Source organism: Balaenoptera musculus, chromosome 12, assembly GCF_009873245.2.
Source record: "Balaenoptera musculus isolate JJ_BM4_2016_0621 chromosome 12, mBalMus1.pri.v3, whole genome shotgun sequence".
In the NCBI taxonomy this organism is placed as follows: Eukaryota; Metazoa; Chordata; class Mammalia; order Artiodactyla; family Balaenopteridae; genus Balaenoptera; species Balaenoptera musculus.
Genome location: NC_045796.1, coordinates 25,623,262 through 25,643,427, shown reverse-complemented (window position 1 = coordinate 25,643,427; position 20,166 = coordinate 25,623,262). Strand labels below are relative to the sequence as shown.

The 20,166-nt window shown below is 38.0% G+C and overlaps 1 protein-coding gene across 1 annotated transcript in view; it reads left to right on the top strand.

Moving 5' to 3' along the window:
- ECT2L (epithelial cell transforming 2 like) overlaps positions 1–20,166 on the top strand; it is a 76,284-nt gene that overhangs the window by 32,880 nt on the left and 23,238 nt on the right. The window contains 10 exon segments of the mRNA XM_036870938.1: positions 1,569–1,619; positions 1,621–1,723; positions 5,257–5,509; positions 6,317–6,485; positions 7,229–7,262; positions 7,265–7,369; positions 8,943–9,126; positions 14,426–14,518; positions 16,087–16,269; positions 17,784–17,887. Coding sequence (XP_036726833.1) covers positions 1,569–1,619; positions 1,621–1,723; positions 5,257–5,509; positions 6,317–6,485; positions 7,229–7,262; positions 7,265–7,369; positions 8,943–9,126; positions 14,426–14,518; positions 16,087–16,269; positions 17,784–17,887 — 1,279 coding nt within the window.

Sequence of the window (20,166 nt, the reverse complement as noted above, 5' to 3'; positions counted from 1 at the left end):
ACTGCAACTACTGAAGCCCGCGTGCTCTAGGGCCCATGCTCCGCAACAAAAGAAGCCACCACAAGCCCGCGAACCGCAACTAGAGAAAGCCTGCGCGCAGTAACAAAGACCCAACACAGTCAAAAATAATTAAATTAAAAAAAAAAACTAGGGGAAAAATATAGCAAATTACACCCAAAGTACATAGAAAGAAAGAAATGATGAAGATAAGAGTGGAAATCAATAAAATAGAAAATGAACAAACAATAGAGAAAATCTATGAAAACAAAAGCTGGTTTGTTACAAGTAGTAGTAAAATGAATGAACTCCTAGGAAGAGTAACCAAGGATAAAAGAGAGAAAATGTGAATTAGTAATATCAGGAATGAAAAAGGGGATGTTGCTATAGATTCTATAAACATCTGAAAAAAAAAAAAAGAAAATTAGCAACAATTTTTTATTAAGTTCAACAATTTAAATAGTTGTTTTATAGATTCCACGTACATGATACATGAATTGAGACGGTTTACTGCTCCCTTTCCAATACGTATACCTTTCATTATTTTTTTCTATCCTTATTGAACTGGCTAGAACTTCTATTCCATGTTAAAGTAGTGAGTGTAGTCAATCTTGCTTTGTTAGGAGGAAGGCATTTACTATTTCACTACTAGGTGTGATGGAGCTATAGGTTTTTATTCTAATTGCATAGGGAAGTCACTGTAGGGTTTTACTTGCATGAGTGACATTATCTAATTTACATTTTTAAAAACCACTTGGGCTGCTGTGTGGAGAATGGGCTCTAGAAAGACTGGAGTGGAAGCAGGGAGGCAATCAAGAGGCAGCTGCAACCGCCCAGGAGAGAGGTGGAGGTGCCATGACTAGAGTGAAGGCTGGGAGGTGGAGAGAGGTGGCTGGGATGGGGGACATATTTGGGGGATATATATGTATAGAGCCGACAGGACTTGCTGATTTATTGAATTTGGGTAAAGGAAAAAACCCAGATTTATATCTTTTTTTTTTTTTTTTTTTTTTTTATAGCTACTTTATTTATTTATTTATTATTTATTTTTGGCTGTGTTGGGTCTTCGGTTCGTGCGAGGGCTTTCTCTAGTTGCGGCAAGCGGGGGCCACTCTTCATCGCGGTGCGCGGGCCTTTCACTATCGCGGCCCCTCCCGTTGCGGGGCACAGGCTCCAGACGCGCAGGCTCAGTAGTTGTGGCTCACGGGCCCAGCTGCTCCGTGGCATGTGGGATCTTCCCAGACCAGGGCTCGAACCCGTGTCCCCTGCATTAACAGGCAGATTCTCAACCACTGCGCCACCAGGGAAGCCCCCAGATTTATATCTTAAACAACTATGTTTATTTCAGACTTCTTTCCCCTGTGGATTTTAGATATTTTTGTAATTCATCTTCCTCTTTAGAATGGATCATTGAAAGTGGATACTTAAAAATCTAGCCTTATGTTATTTAGGACTTAATTTTTTTAATAGGTAGAACACTAGAGAAAGAACAGTGACCAATATTTATACTGGATTTTAATCAATTTTAGATATTAGTGATCTGAACTAAATTTCTGCATTTTTCTTTTTAGGGTTGTCCAAGACTGGTTTTCAGAAAGGATGCAAGTGGCCAGAGTGGATTTCTCTACCACACTTCATTTCTCTATATATCTTTTCCTTTCTGAATCCAAAAGATTTGTGCGCAGCTGCACAAGTCAGCTGGCCCTGGAAATTTTTAACTGAACAGGTTTACCACTTGTCATATCCTAGTAATAGGGCCCAAATGCAACTGTCATCTGTAATGAGGTGATTGGGGTAGCTCCCTTTCCTGAAGATAATAACTGAGGGTATCTGAACCATAATTAACTTACCCTTAAGAGAAAAAAATGGGGATGAATTAAATACACTAATTTATTTTATAAGTCAGGGGGATATACACTCTTCTAATAATTCATGTAATTTTAATAATCTTTAAATACTCAATTTAGTTATTTAGAAACTAATTATCTGGGTTAAGAAGTCCATTTTTTTGTGAAAAATTACTTAAACTTTGGTTTTTTACATGATATTGTTTTATTCATGATAACCCACCTCAAAAATTGCTATACAACCACAACTTTAACTGCTCCCTCTTTGGCTAACATCTGTTGAAGAATATAAATCTAGATCTACATCCTCTGCCATTATTTCTGCATTTGGCCTGTTTGTCTCCTCTTTTTCTTTTAAAAGACTTAATGAAATGTAAAGGTAGACATACTTTAAATACAAGTCAATAATTTACTCCTTTAACTTATACAAACTTTCCAGAATGGGCTTATGTTGAGATTCTGATCTTGGAGAATACTTGGCTCTCCATGGAGGGGCCACATGCAAAAGGCAACTGTGGGCCCTGGATTTATAGCATTTATGAATCCAAGCTTAGTGTTCCCATGGTATATTGTTTCCTCTCTTTTTACTTTCAACCTTTCTGTGTCCTTATATTTAAGGAACATGGCTTGTAAACAGAATATGGTGGTGGTGGTTTTCTTTTAACATTTGACAATCTTTGACTTTAGCTGGGGTAATTTAGTCTGTTCACATTTATGTAAATACTGATATATTTGGGCTTAAGTCCAACATTTTACTATTTTTATTTATTATTTTATACTTTGTTTTTCTCCTTGTCTCTTTTAGGATTAGCTTAAATATTTTTTAGATTAATTGTAAATTCTTTAGCAGTTCTCTTATGGCTACCATAGAGATTACACTACTTATCCAGGGTTATTTTACCACCTCTGAGGTAATGCAAGGAGCATAGAACTCTTAAACTCCGTTTGCTTCCCTGCTCAGTTTGTATGCTTTTGTTTTCAAATATTTTAGTTTTACTCATATACACATATATAAAATACACAAACACACATTAAAAAAATATATATATTAACCTCACAAGGCTTTACTATTATTGTTTTATATAGTTAATATTTATTTATGAGTAACCACTTAAAAAAATTTTTTTTTTCAAAGTTCATTGTGGTCAGAATATATACTTTATTTTTTTAAAGTAATTTTATTATTTATTTACTTATTTATTTTTTGGCTGCATTGGGTCTTCGTTGCTGCACATGGGCTTTCTCTCTAGTTGCGGCGATTAGGGGCTACTCTTCATTGTGGTGCACGGGCTTCTCATTGTGGTGGCTTCTCTTGTTATGGAGCACAGGCTCCAGGCACATGGGCTTCAGTAGTTGTGGCATGCAGGCTCAGGAGTTGTGGCTCGCAGGCTGTAGAGTACAGGCTCAGTAGTTGTGGTGCATGGGCTTAGGTGCTCCATGGCATGTGGGATCTTCCCAGACCAGGGATCAAACCCGTGTTCCCTGCATTGGCAGGCGGATTCTTAACCACTGCACCACCATGGAAGTAACCACTTTTTCTGTTGTTCTTTATACCTTCCTGCATCTCTGGTTTTCCTTGTGGGATCAATTTTCTTCTGAATTCTCTTTAATATTTCTTTTAGTGCAGGTTGCTGCTGACAGAGTCTCTTAGTTTTTGTCTGAAAATGTCTTTATTTCACCTTCAAATTTGAAGGATACTTCCACTGGGAATTTGAACTCTAGGTTGGCAGTTAATTTTTTATAGAACTTTGAAAATGTTCCATTGTTCTCTGGCTTTCATAATTTTTTTGGAGAAGTAGGGGATTTTATTGTTGGTCCTTTAAAGGTAATATTTCTGTTTTCTCTAGCTGCTTGTAAGATGCTTTTCTCTGTCTTTTGTTTTCTGCAGTTTTATTACGATGTACCTGGAGGGGTGTGTGTGTGTGTGTGTGTGTGTGTGTGTGTGTGTGTGTGTGTGTGTGTGTGTGTGTGTGTATTTATCCTGTTTTGTATTTTGCATTGATTTTTTAATTGGGGGTTTTAAAGTCTTTTATCAGTTTTGCAAAGTTCTCAGATGCTATCTCTTCATATATTGCTTTTGCTCCACTTTCTCTCTTTTTCTTCTGGGTTTCAATATATTAGATTGATTCACCATGTCCCATAAGTTTCATATTCTCTAATGTGCCTTTTCCATCATTTTGGCCTTCAGTGTTTCAGTCTGGATTTTTCTTCTGGCCTAGCTTTCAGTTTCCTAATTATCTCTTTAGCTGGATTCTAATTCGCTCTTAAACTGGTCCATTGAGTTCTAAATTTGGTATTATATTTTTTAGTTCTAGAGTGTCAATTTGCTTACTTTGCCAAAATTTTCCACCCAGCAATTTAATTTCTTAGGCATAGTAATTACAGGGCTTTCTTAAAGTTCATGTCTGATAACTACAAGTTTTGGATCCTCTATTTATTAAAAAACAAAAGAAGAAACAAACAATTCTTGTCTTTTTGTGTGCCTGATATTTTTGGTTGAGTACCAAATATTGAATATAAAAAATCGATGCAATAACTTGAGTTGCCGGATGATATTATCTTCCTCCAGAGAGAACTTGCTTTTGCTTCTGGCATTTGGTTAGACTAGGAATAGCCCACTTAAATTCAATCAGAGAATATTTCAAAGCTAGTGTCAGTCTAATTCCTTGTCATCCTTACTGAAAAGGATCTCAACTAAAAGCCTGGTGTCATTACCAGGGCTGTTCCCCTTAGTGGGCCCTGAATTTAAATTTGTTTCCTCTCTTCCCTGTGAGAATGCCTAAAATTCTTAACAGCTTCTAAGTCTTTCAGTCATAACTTCCTTCTCTGCTTCTCAGCCTTAGTTTTACTTTGGAACTGTCAAGTGCCTTGAAGTGAAAAGTGAGGCCAAATCAGGATATTACCTCTCTGGGTTTCCCTCCTCTCTGAGGTCTTGGTTGCACAAGTCCTTATTGAATTGGTAGCTCAAGTCATTGTTTTATAGTATTTTGTCTATATATTTGATTAGGTGAAACTACATGAAATTTGCAGTTTTCATATCTCAAAACTGGTTGCCTATTGGCAATATCATATGGGTCCCAGTGGGAGGGTTGGTCTGAGACAAACTACTATACCATTGTTAGAAGCAGAATTCTCAAAATCTGGGGTTAAAGTAACCAAATGCTATGAGAGCATTGAATAAGTGTACAAAGATGACTAATACATATATTCATATATAATAAACATGTTCATCAAAGAATATTTTTCCTGTGTAGTAAGGTGTATGCTTCTTATTTCTCAGAGTCAAGTTTAGATAGCAAGTCAACTGCACTAGAAATCTCAGTGTAATAAGAAAAAATGATCTGTGTACCTGAAAAGATTATTACTGGGAAATGGTCCTTGTAACTTTTGTTTCTCATTTCTTTTTCTGAAGGATTGCTTATGGATGCCCAAATGCATGAAGTTTGGATGGTTTCTGCCCTATATGCCAACAGATAGTGAGTATGGTGCTTGGAAGCACCATTACATTGCTTGTGTGTCCAGCTTAGATTGGCTAACCCCTAGGGAAGCCACAGCTCTTTATGGGACCCTGAATGAACCCAAAACAGAAGATGAGCAACTACAGGAGAGGCAAAGAGAAAAGTGCCTAAGGAAAATAATTTGGGAGAAAATTGCACTACGTAAGAGTGAGTGGCATTTTACAACTTTATATCTTAACCAAGTATTGTAGAAACCAATGGATTTACATACAAATTCCCACGGAAGATAGCGAGGTCTTTCTGAAACAGCCTGTAAGTGGCATTCTCTAAAGTATCTCAGGACAAACTCTTCTTTTCTTCACTATTAATTAAGAAAAACAAAAAGATTTCTGATAAAATATGTAAGGTCAAATGTCAGTGCCTCTGTGAGACCAAAAATAAGGAGAGAGAAGTACGAATACAGGCAAAAGCAAATAAATAGGATCAGGACAATTCGGAAGAATTAGGATTGGTGAAAAAGGAGGAAAAATGAAAATGGAAATGGAAGCAGGAATAATGACTTTTTTTTTTTTAGTGGAAAGGGAGTAGGGATGAGACACTCTCTGAGCTAAGCCTTCTGATTTACGCCATGTGTAAAGGTAATGCGCAAACCTGATTAGAGTTCTCCCATCTTTTTTTTCACTGACTCACCGTCTGTGAGATTGTAACAAATGGGAAATTACTTGAAGCCAAGAAGGCCAAAAATGAGGTAAAGCCTACAAACTGATGAACTGGTTTCTACAAGAAAAGAGTTGCTTATTCTCTGAGCTTTGTTTCTTGACCTGAAGTGACTGGTAACTTGCAGCCACAGAGCTGAGAGGATAAGAAAACCAAAGAGTGTGTAAAAAGTGGCTATAATTACTGCCATCTGGAATACTGCCTTGGAACAGCTTTATTTTTATGCCCTTAACTGTGTAGACTTGGCTGGGAGAAGCATGAAGTAAACAGCCGAGCCTGCTGCTGTTTGTTTTTCAGAGGATTTGCTCAAAGTTCGACCCCCTTGGGTGAATGGAACATGCTGCTCTAGATTGTTCAAATCCAAATGCCAACCACGTCTCTCCCAGACTGTGAGGGATCGAGTGGGATTACATGAAACTTTGGAGAAACAGCTTGTTTTGGCATCTTTAGAAGCTTTGCCCAAGCGGTAAGCAAACCTCCATCTACTGAAGGTGGAGGACCATCCTATGACACCAAGAATTCATTCTAGAATAATTCAGCTAACATGCAGGGATCTTGTATAATTATATGGCTCTTATCCTATGAAACAGCAATACAAATAGTTCCTTAATCTTCAAGAACAGTGGTCTTAAACATGCTTCTTGAAGAGGGAGATACATAACATTCAAAATTTACGTTATAAATATTCTTAACCCCGCAAAGAGGCTATATTGTGGACACAGCATATTTTCTGTATAAAGTTATTGAGCAAAAGTAACATTTTTCCAGAAATTTTTTTGTAGGGAGTAAGCCTATCTGAATGGTGATGGGGGAGGGGTGACTGTGGAGAGAATGGACACTACTCAGAAAATCGTGAGGCCCAGGTGATTAAGGAAATTTAAAATCTCTTGGCTGCTCCTTTTACAAATGTCATTTTGAGCCCTTAAGTATGTCACTACATTGGTTTTAAGTGCCCCACAAAAGTAAGTTCCAAGAGCCCTTTCTGGTGTCCCACGAATGCAGGAGGAGAGGCCCAGAGGGCAGCTTTGGACCCACTCGCCCAGCAGCCCCATTTGCCGCTGTCCCTGAAAACCGCAGGGAGAGACTGAGGCACTGAGGCCGCTTGCCACGTCCAGGATAACTGATGTCCAGAGGACGTACTGGTGCTCACTTGTCAAAGTCAGATTAAGAGAAAATCAAAACATCACTTATTCTCCCTTTTTCCCACAGAAGCAATGTTTCTGGGTGCCATTCCTACCCTTTATATTATCAAAGAAAAATTGGCATGGAGTTTATAAAAATGACAGCAGCTCTTCCCATGCTCTCCAGCCACACTTCATATTAATATCATCTCGGACTCCTGCATATGAGGTACAGAGTGTGTTAGGAGGCCAGTCCTTTTTTGAATCGGGTCTTTTTTCATCTCCCCTAGAGGACGTATGGCAATCTTTTGGTCACCATGTGTACGAAAATGATTCATCTTCTAAAAGGAAAGCAGTCTGATCTAGGTGGAAATGTACAGACCCAAACAGTTTTAAAAATCAGAAGCAATAAAAATAACCATAAATCAAAATTATTTTTTAAAAAGTATTAAAGACCCAAACTGCCTTGCATTTAGTAGGTGTCCAGTACATTTTTACTGAATCGAATTTTTTGCACTTAATCCTTAAAAGAGCAAAGTGACACAAATTATTTTAAATTTTCTTTGGAATGACCAAGGAACTTAATAATATCATATAACTACCATCTCTCAAAAGAAAAATGTCAGAAATCCTACTTTGTGATCTATATGAGGGTGCCATTTGATGAAAATATGCTTTCTATAATGAAGTTGTATATTTTAAATTTCAATATAAGAAAAAGGAAGCACAAAGAAGACATAGGAAGCATGTATTTATATATATGTATGTATATATGTGTATATATACATGCATTAATACACACATAAGCACATATGTAAGGGATGGCATTAATAGACTACATTCAATGGCTTACCTAGAAAATTTTTGCAAAAATTTCTTATTTGTAACAAAATGGTTGCTTTTAAGGTATGAAATCACTTTTCTTTTTGGGCATCTAGGAATTGACTTTGATCATTTACAACTGGCTAGCTTAATGGATCCACATGAAAGCAAGATCAGAGTTTTGATCTCCATGTGGGCCATAGATAGTTTCTCTAATGTTTAAAAATGCATAATGCTGGGCACAGAGGATAACTGGTGACAGAGTTAGGGTGAATAAACTGGAATCAAATGAGTCCATTCTCCTATTTGTCTTCTTTACATAAGACTATGCCATAGTTACTTATTTGACTATGAATGTAATGGAGGTTTAGGTAAAAACCAGAATGTAACCATGTGGCGGTTCTCTATTCAGTTGAACTGTGACCTCCAGAAAGTGGCATGAAGTTTTGGGAAAAATCAATGCCTTCTATGACTTTCCAACCTGTCTGCTGTTAATGAATTAACTATAACACGATGAAAGGTTTATTTGGTTGTTGAATTAAAAGAGCAGTGGTATTAATATTTATTTAAATGGGAAATATTTATCAATATTGATCATTTGAAAATTCATAATTAAGAGGAAAACAAAATCTTTTTAAGAAGTCCATTACAAAATTGTATGATCTCGATTTTATTATTTTTAAAAGTAGTATATATGTCTCTGTGCATGGGTGTGTACAAAGAAAAAAGCTAGAGGAAAATAATTTGTTAGTATTTCTCTCTGAGTGGTGGAGGTACAAATGCACTTAAATTTCCCCTCTTAGAAAAGAAACAAAATAATTTAAAAAGGAACCAATGAAGGGGAAAGCTTATATTCCTCCTATAGCTTTTGAAGAAAAACAAGTCTTTAAAAATCACAGATTATTCACTGTTTTTAATTTATTAATAAATGTTCTAAAGTAATGGGCTTTGGTTCCTACAGCTCTGGTTTCGTTTTCTAGATGGTGGTGAACAGTGTTAGAGCAGATATGACATTTTGATCTTTCCCCCCCTCAGGCTATAAAATTGGTATTAAAAATTTACTGAGGCCTGAAGTGAGAGATTCCTGGGAGACATTAGGAAGCTATGTGGCCCCTGAAGAAGAAGGGGATCACGTGGACCTCTTTGTACCACTCGGAGCATCAGGTCAGTTTTGAGAGGTAGTGGTCATACCTACTTCGTGATGGTATTTTGTGGATTTATAAAATGCCATCCGTTCAAATGATTCAGTCACTTTTATTTTTTTATTTCTTTTTCTCTTTATACTTCACATACTCAGGTATTTAGGGGGAAAGGGCATCAGGGTTAGTGGTCAGAGTAACTGTCCCTAAAGAAATAAAGTCACTAGTGGCAAGAGCCAGCCAGGAAATTTATTTCTGTTTCTTCTGAGTATTAAAAACGGTGAAGTGCCTTGTAAAGATGTGTGGTAGCTGATAATCTTCAGTGCCTAGCTGTCTAACATCAGCCATATTTAACAGATATCTGTTAAATAAAAGCTCTGTATTCATGGACTCATGGGCTATGTTTTTTTGTTTGTTTTTTTAATCAAGCAGAGGAGAGGGAGTGTGAAATTAAAGTTTCTCAAACTGTTTCTTACTACCTATTCCTTAGGGAACTGTGAGTTTTAAAGTTCTTAATCCTCAGATTTCACTGAACTATTCAATACATACAAAGCATGACCCTGGCAGGATTCCACGAAGGAAAGGAAAAAGCAAAAGGATAGGAAGGAGTTTAAAAGAAAACAAAGTATAAATTATTGTAAAAAAATTTTTTTTTACAGTTACTACAATTATATAATCTCAACTATGTAGAAAATAGGCATAGAAAACTCTAGGAGGAAATATAGCAAACTATTAACACCATCTATATCTGGATGTGTTTTTCAAATTTCCTACTTTTAAAATTAGTTGGAAAAGAGTAAGTTACGAAGTATGTGGAAGGTGTGATCCCAATGCTTAAATCCTGTGTATGTGTCGGGGAGGGGGGTGGTGGTGTGTTTGTATAAAAGGGGTTTGGAAGGATGTATACCAACATGCTAACAATAGTTGGATGAGTGAGTTTTCCTTTCTTTTTTTTTTTCCTTTTTCTTTTATCTCTTTTATTTGCCTCTATTTTCTGTAGTGAACTAGTATTACTTTTAAAATGAGAGCAAAACAAATTTTCTAAAATTTGTTTTGGAAAAAAAGAAAGGATGAGGGAAAGTAAAGTATTCAAAGGCCGAGAGAATGAGGGTGAAAGGGGAAAAGAATAATAGATCTGGTGACACAAAAATGGTCTCAAGTGAAACTTAATGGTCCTCAAACAATGGATTTCCCACAGCCATTCTGGGCTCCAAAATCATCGCTGAACTTCGTGTCAAATATAATTTCCACCTGGGTGAACCATCGAGCCCCTGGTTCAGTCAGAAGGCCCAGGCTTCTCAGTCACAAATCTCTTTCCCACCACCTCAGGCATCACTCTTGAGCTTGTCCTCCCCGGTAGCTGTATCACCTCTGAAATCTTGATCTCAAGCATCTGTCTCTCCGAGTACCACTTCCAAATCATATACTCAAATATTCCCACTCTATCAGTTCTTCGTCTGAGGACCTCCAATGCACACACTCCCACTTTTTCACTCTCTATCACCATGCCTTCGACCTCGGTTCCTTCCTCATTAAACTTGGATTTAATGGTTCGTCATTATCATTACTCTCTTGCAAAGAATCTGAACTTCTTTGTTTCTTTTTCTCCTGGCCAAATCCCAGCTCATTTGGCTAAGTCTCAATGCTGGTTAAAACACAACCATCTGCATAATCTATGCCTGCCTGTACTAAAGCAGCTGAAGACTGTTGGAAAGAGTAATACAACTGTTCTTACTGATCTAACTTTAATGGCATAAATATCAAATGGGATTGCAGCTCTGATAAGCAGTCCTATCACATTTCCTCGGTAAATTCGTTTTCCCACTCTTAAAATGACTATGTTGTCCCTTCTCTCCTTTAGTCAGTCTTTCAATAACCCTCTCACTTGATTTCACCTTTTACTTCCCTAAGGAAACTCCTTAATTTACCACCCACCACAAAATCCACCACCTACCCCACCTCTTACCTTCATTCTGTCTTCCCTTCTGTTACGATGGAAGAAGCACCCCTGCTCGAAGCAAACATCAACTACTCCGCTTGGACTCTGTAACACATCGCCTTTCACCTTCCCAAGACGTCACTCCTACGCTCAAATCCTCTCCCACAGCCTCCATCCTCTTTCTTTATTGGATTATTCCTATCAGATCAGGAACACCTGTAGTAGCTCCTCCCCTCTCACTCCCCCCCAAAGAGAGAGAGACCATAAACTTTGTGTCACCAATTTTTGAGTGGACTATACCAGTGGTTCTCAAAATTTTCACGTGTATTTGACTCACAGAGGGCTTGTTACAATCCGCAGTGCTGGGTCCCACCCTAGAGTTTCGGATCCAGTAGGTCTGGCACAGGGGCTGAGAATTTGCATTTCTAACAAGTTCCCAGGTGATGCCGATGCTGCTTAACCGGGGGGCCACACCTGGAGAACCGCTGGTCTAGCGGACTGCCTCTACCTTCCTCACCTCTCACTCACCCTTCACGCTCCTCCAAGTGGTCTCCTTCTACTGAAATCACCTTGGGAAAACTATAAGTGACTCTCATGTGCCCAAATCCAACGGTCCCTTCTCCATCCTCACCTGGCCTTGACCTCTCAGCGGCATTCGAGGAGGATGAATACTTCTGGAAACTCTCCTTCTTCCCGTGCTTTCCCTAATACTACCCTCTCCTTGTTTTCCTCCTACCTCAGGGGTCTCTTCCCCTCCGACTCCTTGGCTGGCTCCTCCTTCTCCTCCTCGAGACCCCTAAATGTGTCCCGGGCTTGATCTCGGGCTCGCTTCTTTCCCCTAGGGAGCCTCATTTATTCCTATGACTCTACATTCAATCTGGATGCTGAAGACTCCCAAACTTATGTCTCCAGCTCTAAAATCTCTCAGCTGCACTCATATCTAGCCTTTGCTCGACATCTTCACGTGGGTGTTTAGTTTGCATGGCTAATGGGCATCTCAAAGTTCACACGCCTACAGCAGACTCTTGATTGCCTCCCAGCGCAAACCTCCCCCTCCCCCAGGATTCCTCACTTAAGATATCATCATTCACCAGTTACTGCGTAAGCCAGACACCTAAAACTCATCTTTCTCGGCATTACTTAAATTGTTTAAACAGCTTTATTAAGGTACAATTGATATACAGTATTTCAAGTGTGTAATTTGATAAATTTTTTAAAGTGATTTTTAAATTTTTATTTATTTATTTATTTATTTTGGGCTGTGCTGGGTCTTCGTTGCTTCACTCGGGCTTTCTCCAGTTGCGGCGAGCAGGGGCTATTCTTCATTGCGGTGCGCGGGCTTCTCTTGTTGCAGAGCATGGGCTCTAGGCGCGCTTGCTTCAGTAGTTGTGGCTCGTGGGCTCTAGAGTGCAGGCTCAGTAGTTGTGGCACATGGGCTTAGTTGCTCCTCAGCATGTGGGATCTTCCCGGCCCAGGGATTGAACCTGTGTCCCCCTGCATTGGCAGGTGGATTCTTAACCACTGTGCCACCAGGGAAGTCCCTAATTTGATAAATTTTGACATATGTCTGTCTACACACTATGTGAAACCATAAACCAATCAAGATAATGAACACATTCATCATCCGCCAGAGTTTCCTCCTGCCACTTTGCAATTTCTCACTCTGCTTCTCCACTCCAACCCGAGGCAACCACTGATTTCACAATATATTAGTTTGCACTTTATAGAATTTTCCATAAATGGAATCATACAGTATGCATGCTTTTTTGTCAGGCTTCCTTCACTCCAAATAATTATTTTAGATTCATCCACTTCATGCTGTTCATTGAATTGTTCATTCCTTTTTACTGCTGGGAATGATTATATTGTATAGATATACCACAATTTGTTCCATTCACCTGTTGATAGAGATTTGAGTTCTTTCCAGTTTGGGGCTTTTACAAAGTAAAGCTGCTGTGAACATATGCTTTCATTTCTCTTGGGAAAATACCTAGGAGTGGAATGAATGGGTCATATGATAGGTGTATGTTTAACTTTAGGGAAAAAAAAAAGAAAAGCTAAACTGTTTTCCAAAGTGGTTGTGTCATTTTTTATTTCCACTCCAGCTGCCCAACACTTGGTAGGGTCAGTCTTCTTAATTTGAGCCATTCAAGTGGGTGTGTCGTGGTATCTCATTGTGGTTTTAATTTGCATTTTCTCTAATGACTAATGATGCTGAGCATCTTTCCATATGCTTATTTGCCATTTGTCTTCCTTGGTGAAGTGTCTGTTCAAATCTTTGGCTCATTTTAAAAATTAGGTTTTTTTGTTTTTTACTGAGAGATCTTTGTATATTCTGGAAAAGTTGATTGCAAATATTTTCTCCCAGTCTATGACTTATCTTTTCCTTCTCTGAACAGTTTCTTTTGAAGACAAGAAATTCTTAATTTTGATAAAGTCAAATTTATCAGTCTTTAAGTTTTATAAATCATGCTTTTGATGTCATATCTAAAACCTCTACCTAACCAAGGTCACTTCTGTGTTTTCTCCTAAATTTTTTATAGTCTTAAGTTTGAAATTTGGGTTTGTGATCCATTTGATTTATGCTTTTTCTTTTTTTAAATAGAACACAAGGTATGGATTGAAGTTTTTTTTTTTTTTAAACACATGTGGCTATCTATCAAATTATTTCAGCACCATTCCTTGTAAAGACCATCCTTTTCCCAGTGGATTTCATTTGCATCTTTGTTGAAATCAATTGACTATATATGTGTAGGTACACTTAGGAATGCTCTTTAATTTCATTGATCTATTTGTCAATGAAAACATTAGACACCAATAAGTGAGAGACACCCCGACCTTTGAGCCACTACCATCTCGTTGCAAGCAACTGAAACAAGTTGGAGTAATTATTTACTCCTAGACCACAAAGAATTAAAATATATTACCCTATAGTTTCATTTGAAGTAGTTCAATCTATATGCTGTGTCACCGAAGAAGGGGTAAAATTAATGCTAAAATTTGACCATTGTATTCCATTATGTGTTTAACAGTTTTAAATCTATCCCCTTACAATGAGACTTCTTTGAATCAGACTATTTTAGAAAATACATGTAGACGTTTCTCTGTCTTTGGCCCGAGAATTCCAAATTTGAAGATAAGCACCAGGTCAAACTTCTTGCCTCTTTCTCCACCCTGTTGTCAGTCCTCCTGAATAAAGTGTCTGAACTTCAGCACTTAGGGGTGAACTGCAAAGTGTTGATGGACTATTCCATGAGGGATTTGAATTGAAGACGAGACCTACAAGTGGCCTTTCTTGGCCAGCTCATTAGCGCTTCTAAGTAATATTTAACTGTTCATGGCAAAACCTGTGAGCAAACTAATGAAAGTAGTTTTGGCTGTGCAGAGGCAGGAACAGAAGTTCTTTCTCAGCTGTCTCAACTGACTGGCACGTTATTGACTGCCCCCAATGGGATTGCCACCGGGTCATACCAACACAGTAAGGGAATATGGGCACTACCACCGTGCCCAATGACACCCACCAACTCCAGGATCACCAAGGACAAAGCACAGCTCATAATCCTGGTTCTGGCGATGGTTCATTCCTCTCTGAAGAAATGCTGTCAACTTCCCAAACTAGGTCATTTCTCATCACTCAGAAGGGGATTATTATTGCTCAGAAGGGGATTATTACTGCAAATATTTGCTTCAAACCATCACTTGCAAAAGCTCCGTTGAAAACACCAGCTTTAACAGCTAAACAAAGATGTATAGTAGCTGATTTAGAGAAATACTAAATACAGAGAACAATTTTTCTTAGTAAAACATTATCAATGTGCTTTCATTTGGAAAAATGAATTGCAGCTATAAAGAGATGGTGAAGGGGCTGGCTCAAGTTTCATTATCAGAGAGGAAGAACAAAGGTGAAATACACGTGAAAGCAAAAGTTCATTTAGATACTAAAGCTGCAACTGTTGGATCAAAATGTAACATAAGCTGACCAACAGAGAGAGTCAGATTGCTTTGCTATAATAATGTTAATCATTTACCCCTTTAAAAATCCCTCCCCTTCTATCAAAGAGGACTCAGAGTGATGTAAAACTATATAAAGCATTGCTTCTCTAATCCTGAACGCTAAGGGCCTTTCAAGACTGAGGAAAGCTGGCATGATTCGGAGACTTGTAAGGGAAAAGTTTCCATATAGATACAACAAAAAGCACATTGACCTAATATAGTTTTGTAGCAGAAGTGTTTGTTAATTTTAGTTTATATAGCACCATCATGCAATGAGAGCATATTTGGCCCCGTGCAGGGAGGAATCAGCCTTGTAGAGACAGCAGGGTGCAGACACTGCTGTTTATAAAACAGGATTTCTTCTTTTTCTCCTCCTCTGTCTCCTCTTCCTCCTTTTCCCACTCTTCTTCTTCTCCTTCTAGAAGAACATGTTACAAATATTTTCACTTTTATCAGCAAAAATGTGGGGAGAAGAATCAAACTGTCCATTTAGGACAGAAAATAAAATTTCACTTGGCCCTGTATCATTCAGTCACTGATTTTCAAGGAGAGGAACTTTCTTAAGCACCCAGTTCAGTCTTGTAGAGATATTTGTAGAGAGAGAATAGCTTGACATGATGTAAACAAGATACAGGCTTGGCTACAATGGGGATGACTTTGGATGACACGATGGGGAAACCAGGCAGAGTGGGGTTTTCCTGTATTTTTATTTTTAGGATGTAAACATACAACTGTATATCCTTACTTGGATGTCTATTCTGCTTTCTGATGCAAAAATCCAGCAGCTATTTAATTTTTGATTTCAAATACAGTATAACATGTCAGCCTTATCCATCAAAGAGTAGATAGGCATTTGAAATTATTCATTGCATCCTTTTTGCATTTCTAATTTTACCTTTGAAAGCAGACTATGGGTGTTTATCTTAGTCTTCTAATGAGAAAGGATAATAAGCCTGATATAAATGCAATTAAGTTTTTTTTCATACTATATACAAGAAGAATTCTTTCATCTGAGCTTAAGTCTGCAATACTAAAAGGAGAAAATAATGTCAGTTCTTAGTGACTGGCTGGGACGACAGTAGGAAAGGGCGCCCCCTTCCACCTACTTCAGTGAATCAAAGCTGCAGACATGGTCCAGCCTCACCGACTTCCTGGAAGACACCTTGAAATCAGTAAGGAAACAACTAAGTCCTCTCTTCAAGGAGTTGCAGAAGAACATAAGTGGCAGGATGACAGGTAAGAACTCTTGCTACTTCTGTTGCAGCTTAATTTTGAAGGTTGTTACACATCCAGAGTGAATACAAGTGTAGGAATGCACAAGTAAAAGTTGACTCTTAAGCATCTTTGGTAAAACTTTATTCCCTTTGTTTTTCATATCTCCTTTCAAAATATCATGAATATCCACTAAGAAAAAATATATTCATCTTCAAAATGCTGAAGCTAGTTCCTGGGTTCAAATTTTACCATCTTATTAATTCTGTGTCAGTCAATTGTTTACCTAGGCAAAATTCACTGTTTGCTAAGCCAGAGAGTTCGGTCCTTTTCCCTCTACAATTTGCTCTAAAAGTTAATTGCCAACATCCCAATTAAGCATCTCTTAGACCACAGCACCCATGACTTAAATTGTTCTATAATTAAGTTCTACTTATTTTCTATCTAAAATATTTAATTTGGTGATGGGCTACATGGACAAGCCTATTGGACATCACTGAATGTGTTTTCTCATTTACACATCATACTCATGATCCAGTTATCACAATAAAGTCTTCTGGAAACAATTTCCTGTCTCAACTTTAGATCTTTTTCTAAACTAGTCAGTTCTTTAAAATGAAGTATTTAAAAACAAACAAACAAAGCCCACCTATTTAAATAGGTTTCTCCTGCGTCTTTAACTGCCTACTCATTTTTCCCTAACTCTTCACGTGTCACTGAAGCACTGTACCAATCAAGTCATATGCCTTACTTCTTCCCTTCCCCTGCCCTGCTCCTTATTGGGCATCTGTTAACATAATTACTGTCTACACAAGAGCTGTAACACACAAATATGCATGCGGATATTTTATCTGTCAACATATGCCTACATCTCTTTACACAAAGGTCTCCAAAGCAGGGATTTGTCTTCTTGGTTTTAACTCTACCACATTTAGTGGATGTTCAACCAATATTTTAAAAGTTATGAGGCTATAAACAAGGAGAAATTATTTTTCCTGATTCTTTCACAGATATTAAGGACTAGAAAGAAAAGTGGAAAGATGAATGATAGAAGTATGTCATGTATGTCATAAGCAATGAAAAGTCAAATGGAAAAAGGTTGTTTTTCAAATAAATGCAAGTCTTTCAAAATATTTTTAAAATGTAGAAGATGTCTGTGTATGTATGTTTGTATGTTATTTCCTATGGACTTAAAATATTTACAGATTTGAGCACAAAGTTAATGCAGAATATGGAAGAGTTTTTGGTGGAATTGAGAATCTAAACTTTATAAGGTTTATTTTCATATGTTCTTTCCTTGTCCAATTTATAGATTTCATTCAATATCAGCTTTGTCAGGGTGGGTACTTTCTATATGCTACACATTTAGATGCTTTTGCTCATTTTCTATTTTATCATGGCAGATAACATGGCCTAGTAGAATTTTTATTCTTAGTCTGCATTTTTATCCACTAACAAGCAACTGTGAGGACTGAGTTTTCTTCTTGATCATATCTCTCACATATTTTAATTACAGGCCTATCACCTTATATTTTCAGGGCAATTTGTATCAGACACCATGAGTATGGCTAACATTCTGAATAACCAAGAAATTATACAAGCTCTGGCAGAGGGATTGATAGAACTTTCAAAAGAAAATTCTGTAAGTGTTCCTTTGAATAAAACAAACTACAAAAACCCCAACCTTAAATAAATTTTTAGTTTGCATTTATTGTTTTTTACCAGTTTATCCCTCTGGGACACAATTCCTCAGAGAAAGTGCATCAATTTACGAAAAAAGCCACTGAGAGATTCTGAACCCAAGATGTATTAGCTGCATAAAATAGACATATAGGAAAAATCTCGATAATTTAAAGTTGATCATATGACGCACTGTTTTCTGTCTTGTGATTAATTTCAGTCAGAAATGGCTTTAAAAAACACGTTTAGTGGCTTATATTTCACATAAACATTATTCAACAGTTAAAACAATTATGGCAGAAAACCTGAGAAAGCGTGAAATCAGATATAAAAAGATGAAGGGCAAGGAAGGCTAGATAAGAGAGGAAGGGAAAGAGAACACAGAAGAACAGAAATAAGCAAATCAGTAATTTGGTTGGGCATAGGCATGGGGGAGGGCCTGAAGAAGCATTTTCATCAGAAACAAATCTTGAACGCTTTTCTAAAAAAGTCAGCCACATACCAGGACACAGTGAATAGAGGCAGTGTACAGAACACACTCTGCCCCAAGACCATGGCAAGGTTATAGGAAAATAAAATACAGTCAGCCGTACGTATCCGTGGATTCTGCACCTATGGGTCCTGCATCCTAGGACAACTAAGCACATGTTGAAAATATAGGGGAAAAAAATTCCAGAAAGTTCCAAAAAGCAAAACTTGAATTGGGCTGTGCACTGACAACTATTAACATTGTATTAGGTATTAAGTAATAGATGATTTAAAGTATATGGGAGGATGTCCTAGGTTACATGCAAGTACTACACCATTTTACATAAAAGACTTGAGTACCCGAGAATTTTGGTATCTGCGGGGATCCTGGAGCCAATCTCCGTGGATACGGAGGGACAGTTGTATGCAGTGCTCAGTTCAGGGGCAGTTGAGAACAGGACAGGAGTAGGGGCGATATTAACATACCTGATGCTGTATAAGGTCTCTAGTTTTCCAAGGAAAATTTCTCAAATCCTTCCCTCTCACTGTAGTAATTCCACCTTGTAGGTGCTTTAACGTCTTTGGACACTCTCTCCTTATCTATCGTGGTTTCAACTTGGCTTCCTGGGTAAGCACCAGACATCTCCTGGGTACGCTGTCCAGTGAGAAGCCTGAGGAGTTGCCGTTAGCCATGATTTTCTTCCCTGAAGACTCAGCTCCCCACCACACTAGCCAATCCTCGGGCAGCTCAGTGGTAAAGGCCCTGGAAAACTTCGCTGATAATATGATCAGAGATGTTCACAGGGATGATCCTGAGGCCCTGAAATTCTCCGCACTGTCCCCAAACACCAACGAATTATTCAACATGTTTGGTGTAGGTTCATGGTACTTATTACCATCAAATTATCTTAAAATAACCTTGTGTGATATAATTTTGGTAGTGCTCAAACCTACAGTCAGAGAGGAAACCAAATTTGGGAGGGTGTTTTCCCCGGGAATTCTGCTGCTGGAGCCTCTCCCCCAGACCTTCTTCTGCCTGTAAGACACAAGAGTTGTCCTGTCCCCTTTCCTCATCTGGCTAAAAAGTCTGGGCCACTTTGGTTCTGAAGATCTTGAGACCCTCCCACAAGACCTTGGCATCCTAACTGAACTGAGACTGTAAGCAGAGAACAAAGATTAACTGGAAAGCTCCATTTACTGACTCTAATTGAATAACAGTTACTTTGTTTTCTGGACTTGCAAATTAATTAGGTAGAGAGATGAAAACTCTACTTAAAAAATGTGTTTTCTGCTGCACTTTTGTTGACCTGTATTTGAAATAGAAATTTTCTTGGGGGGCGGATTTTTCAGGACAACCTCTGGAATTTTTGTCATATTTTCTGCTGAAGAAATGTAGTAAAAAGAGCAAAGACTTTGAAGGAAATGTTATTCTGACAAAATGTGGCCCAAAGGCAACATGCAATTTACTCATGAAGGTAAAGTTGCTGCTGCATTTTTATGCCATTGCTTCACTGTACAGTTAGACACATGTGCTTAAGAAATTCATAAACAAAAATGATAATTCTACCTGGAAAGCTTTCACCTTGTCATTTCTCCTAAGAACTTCCTTTTCATGGATTATTATTGAAAAAGTGTGCTTTGTAGTTTCATAATGTGAGTAACATCTAAGCCACTTACAAGCATACGTGGCATCACACTGACAGGAGTAAAACTAGTTGGCTTTTGGGGGAAGAACTGGATACTCGCATTCTGCCCAACATAACCTAAAGAATT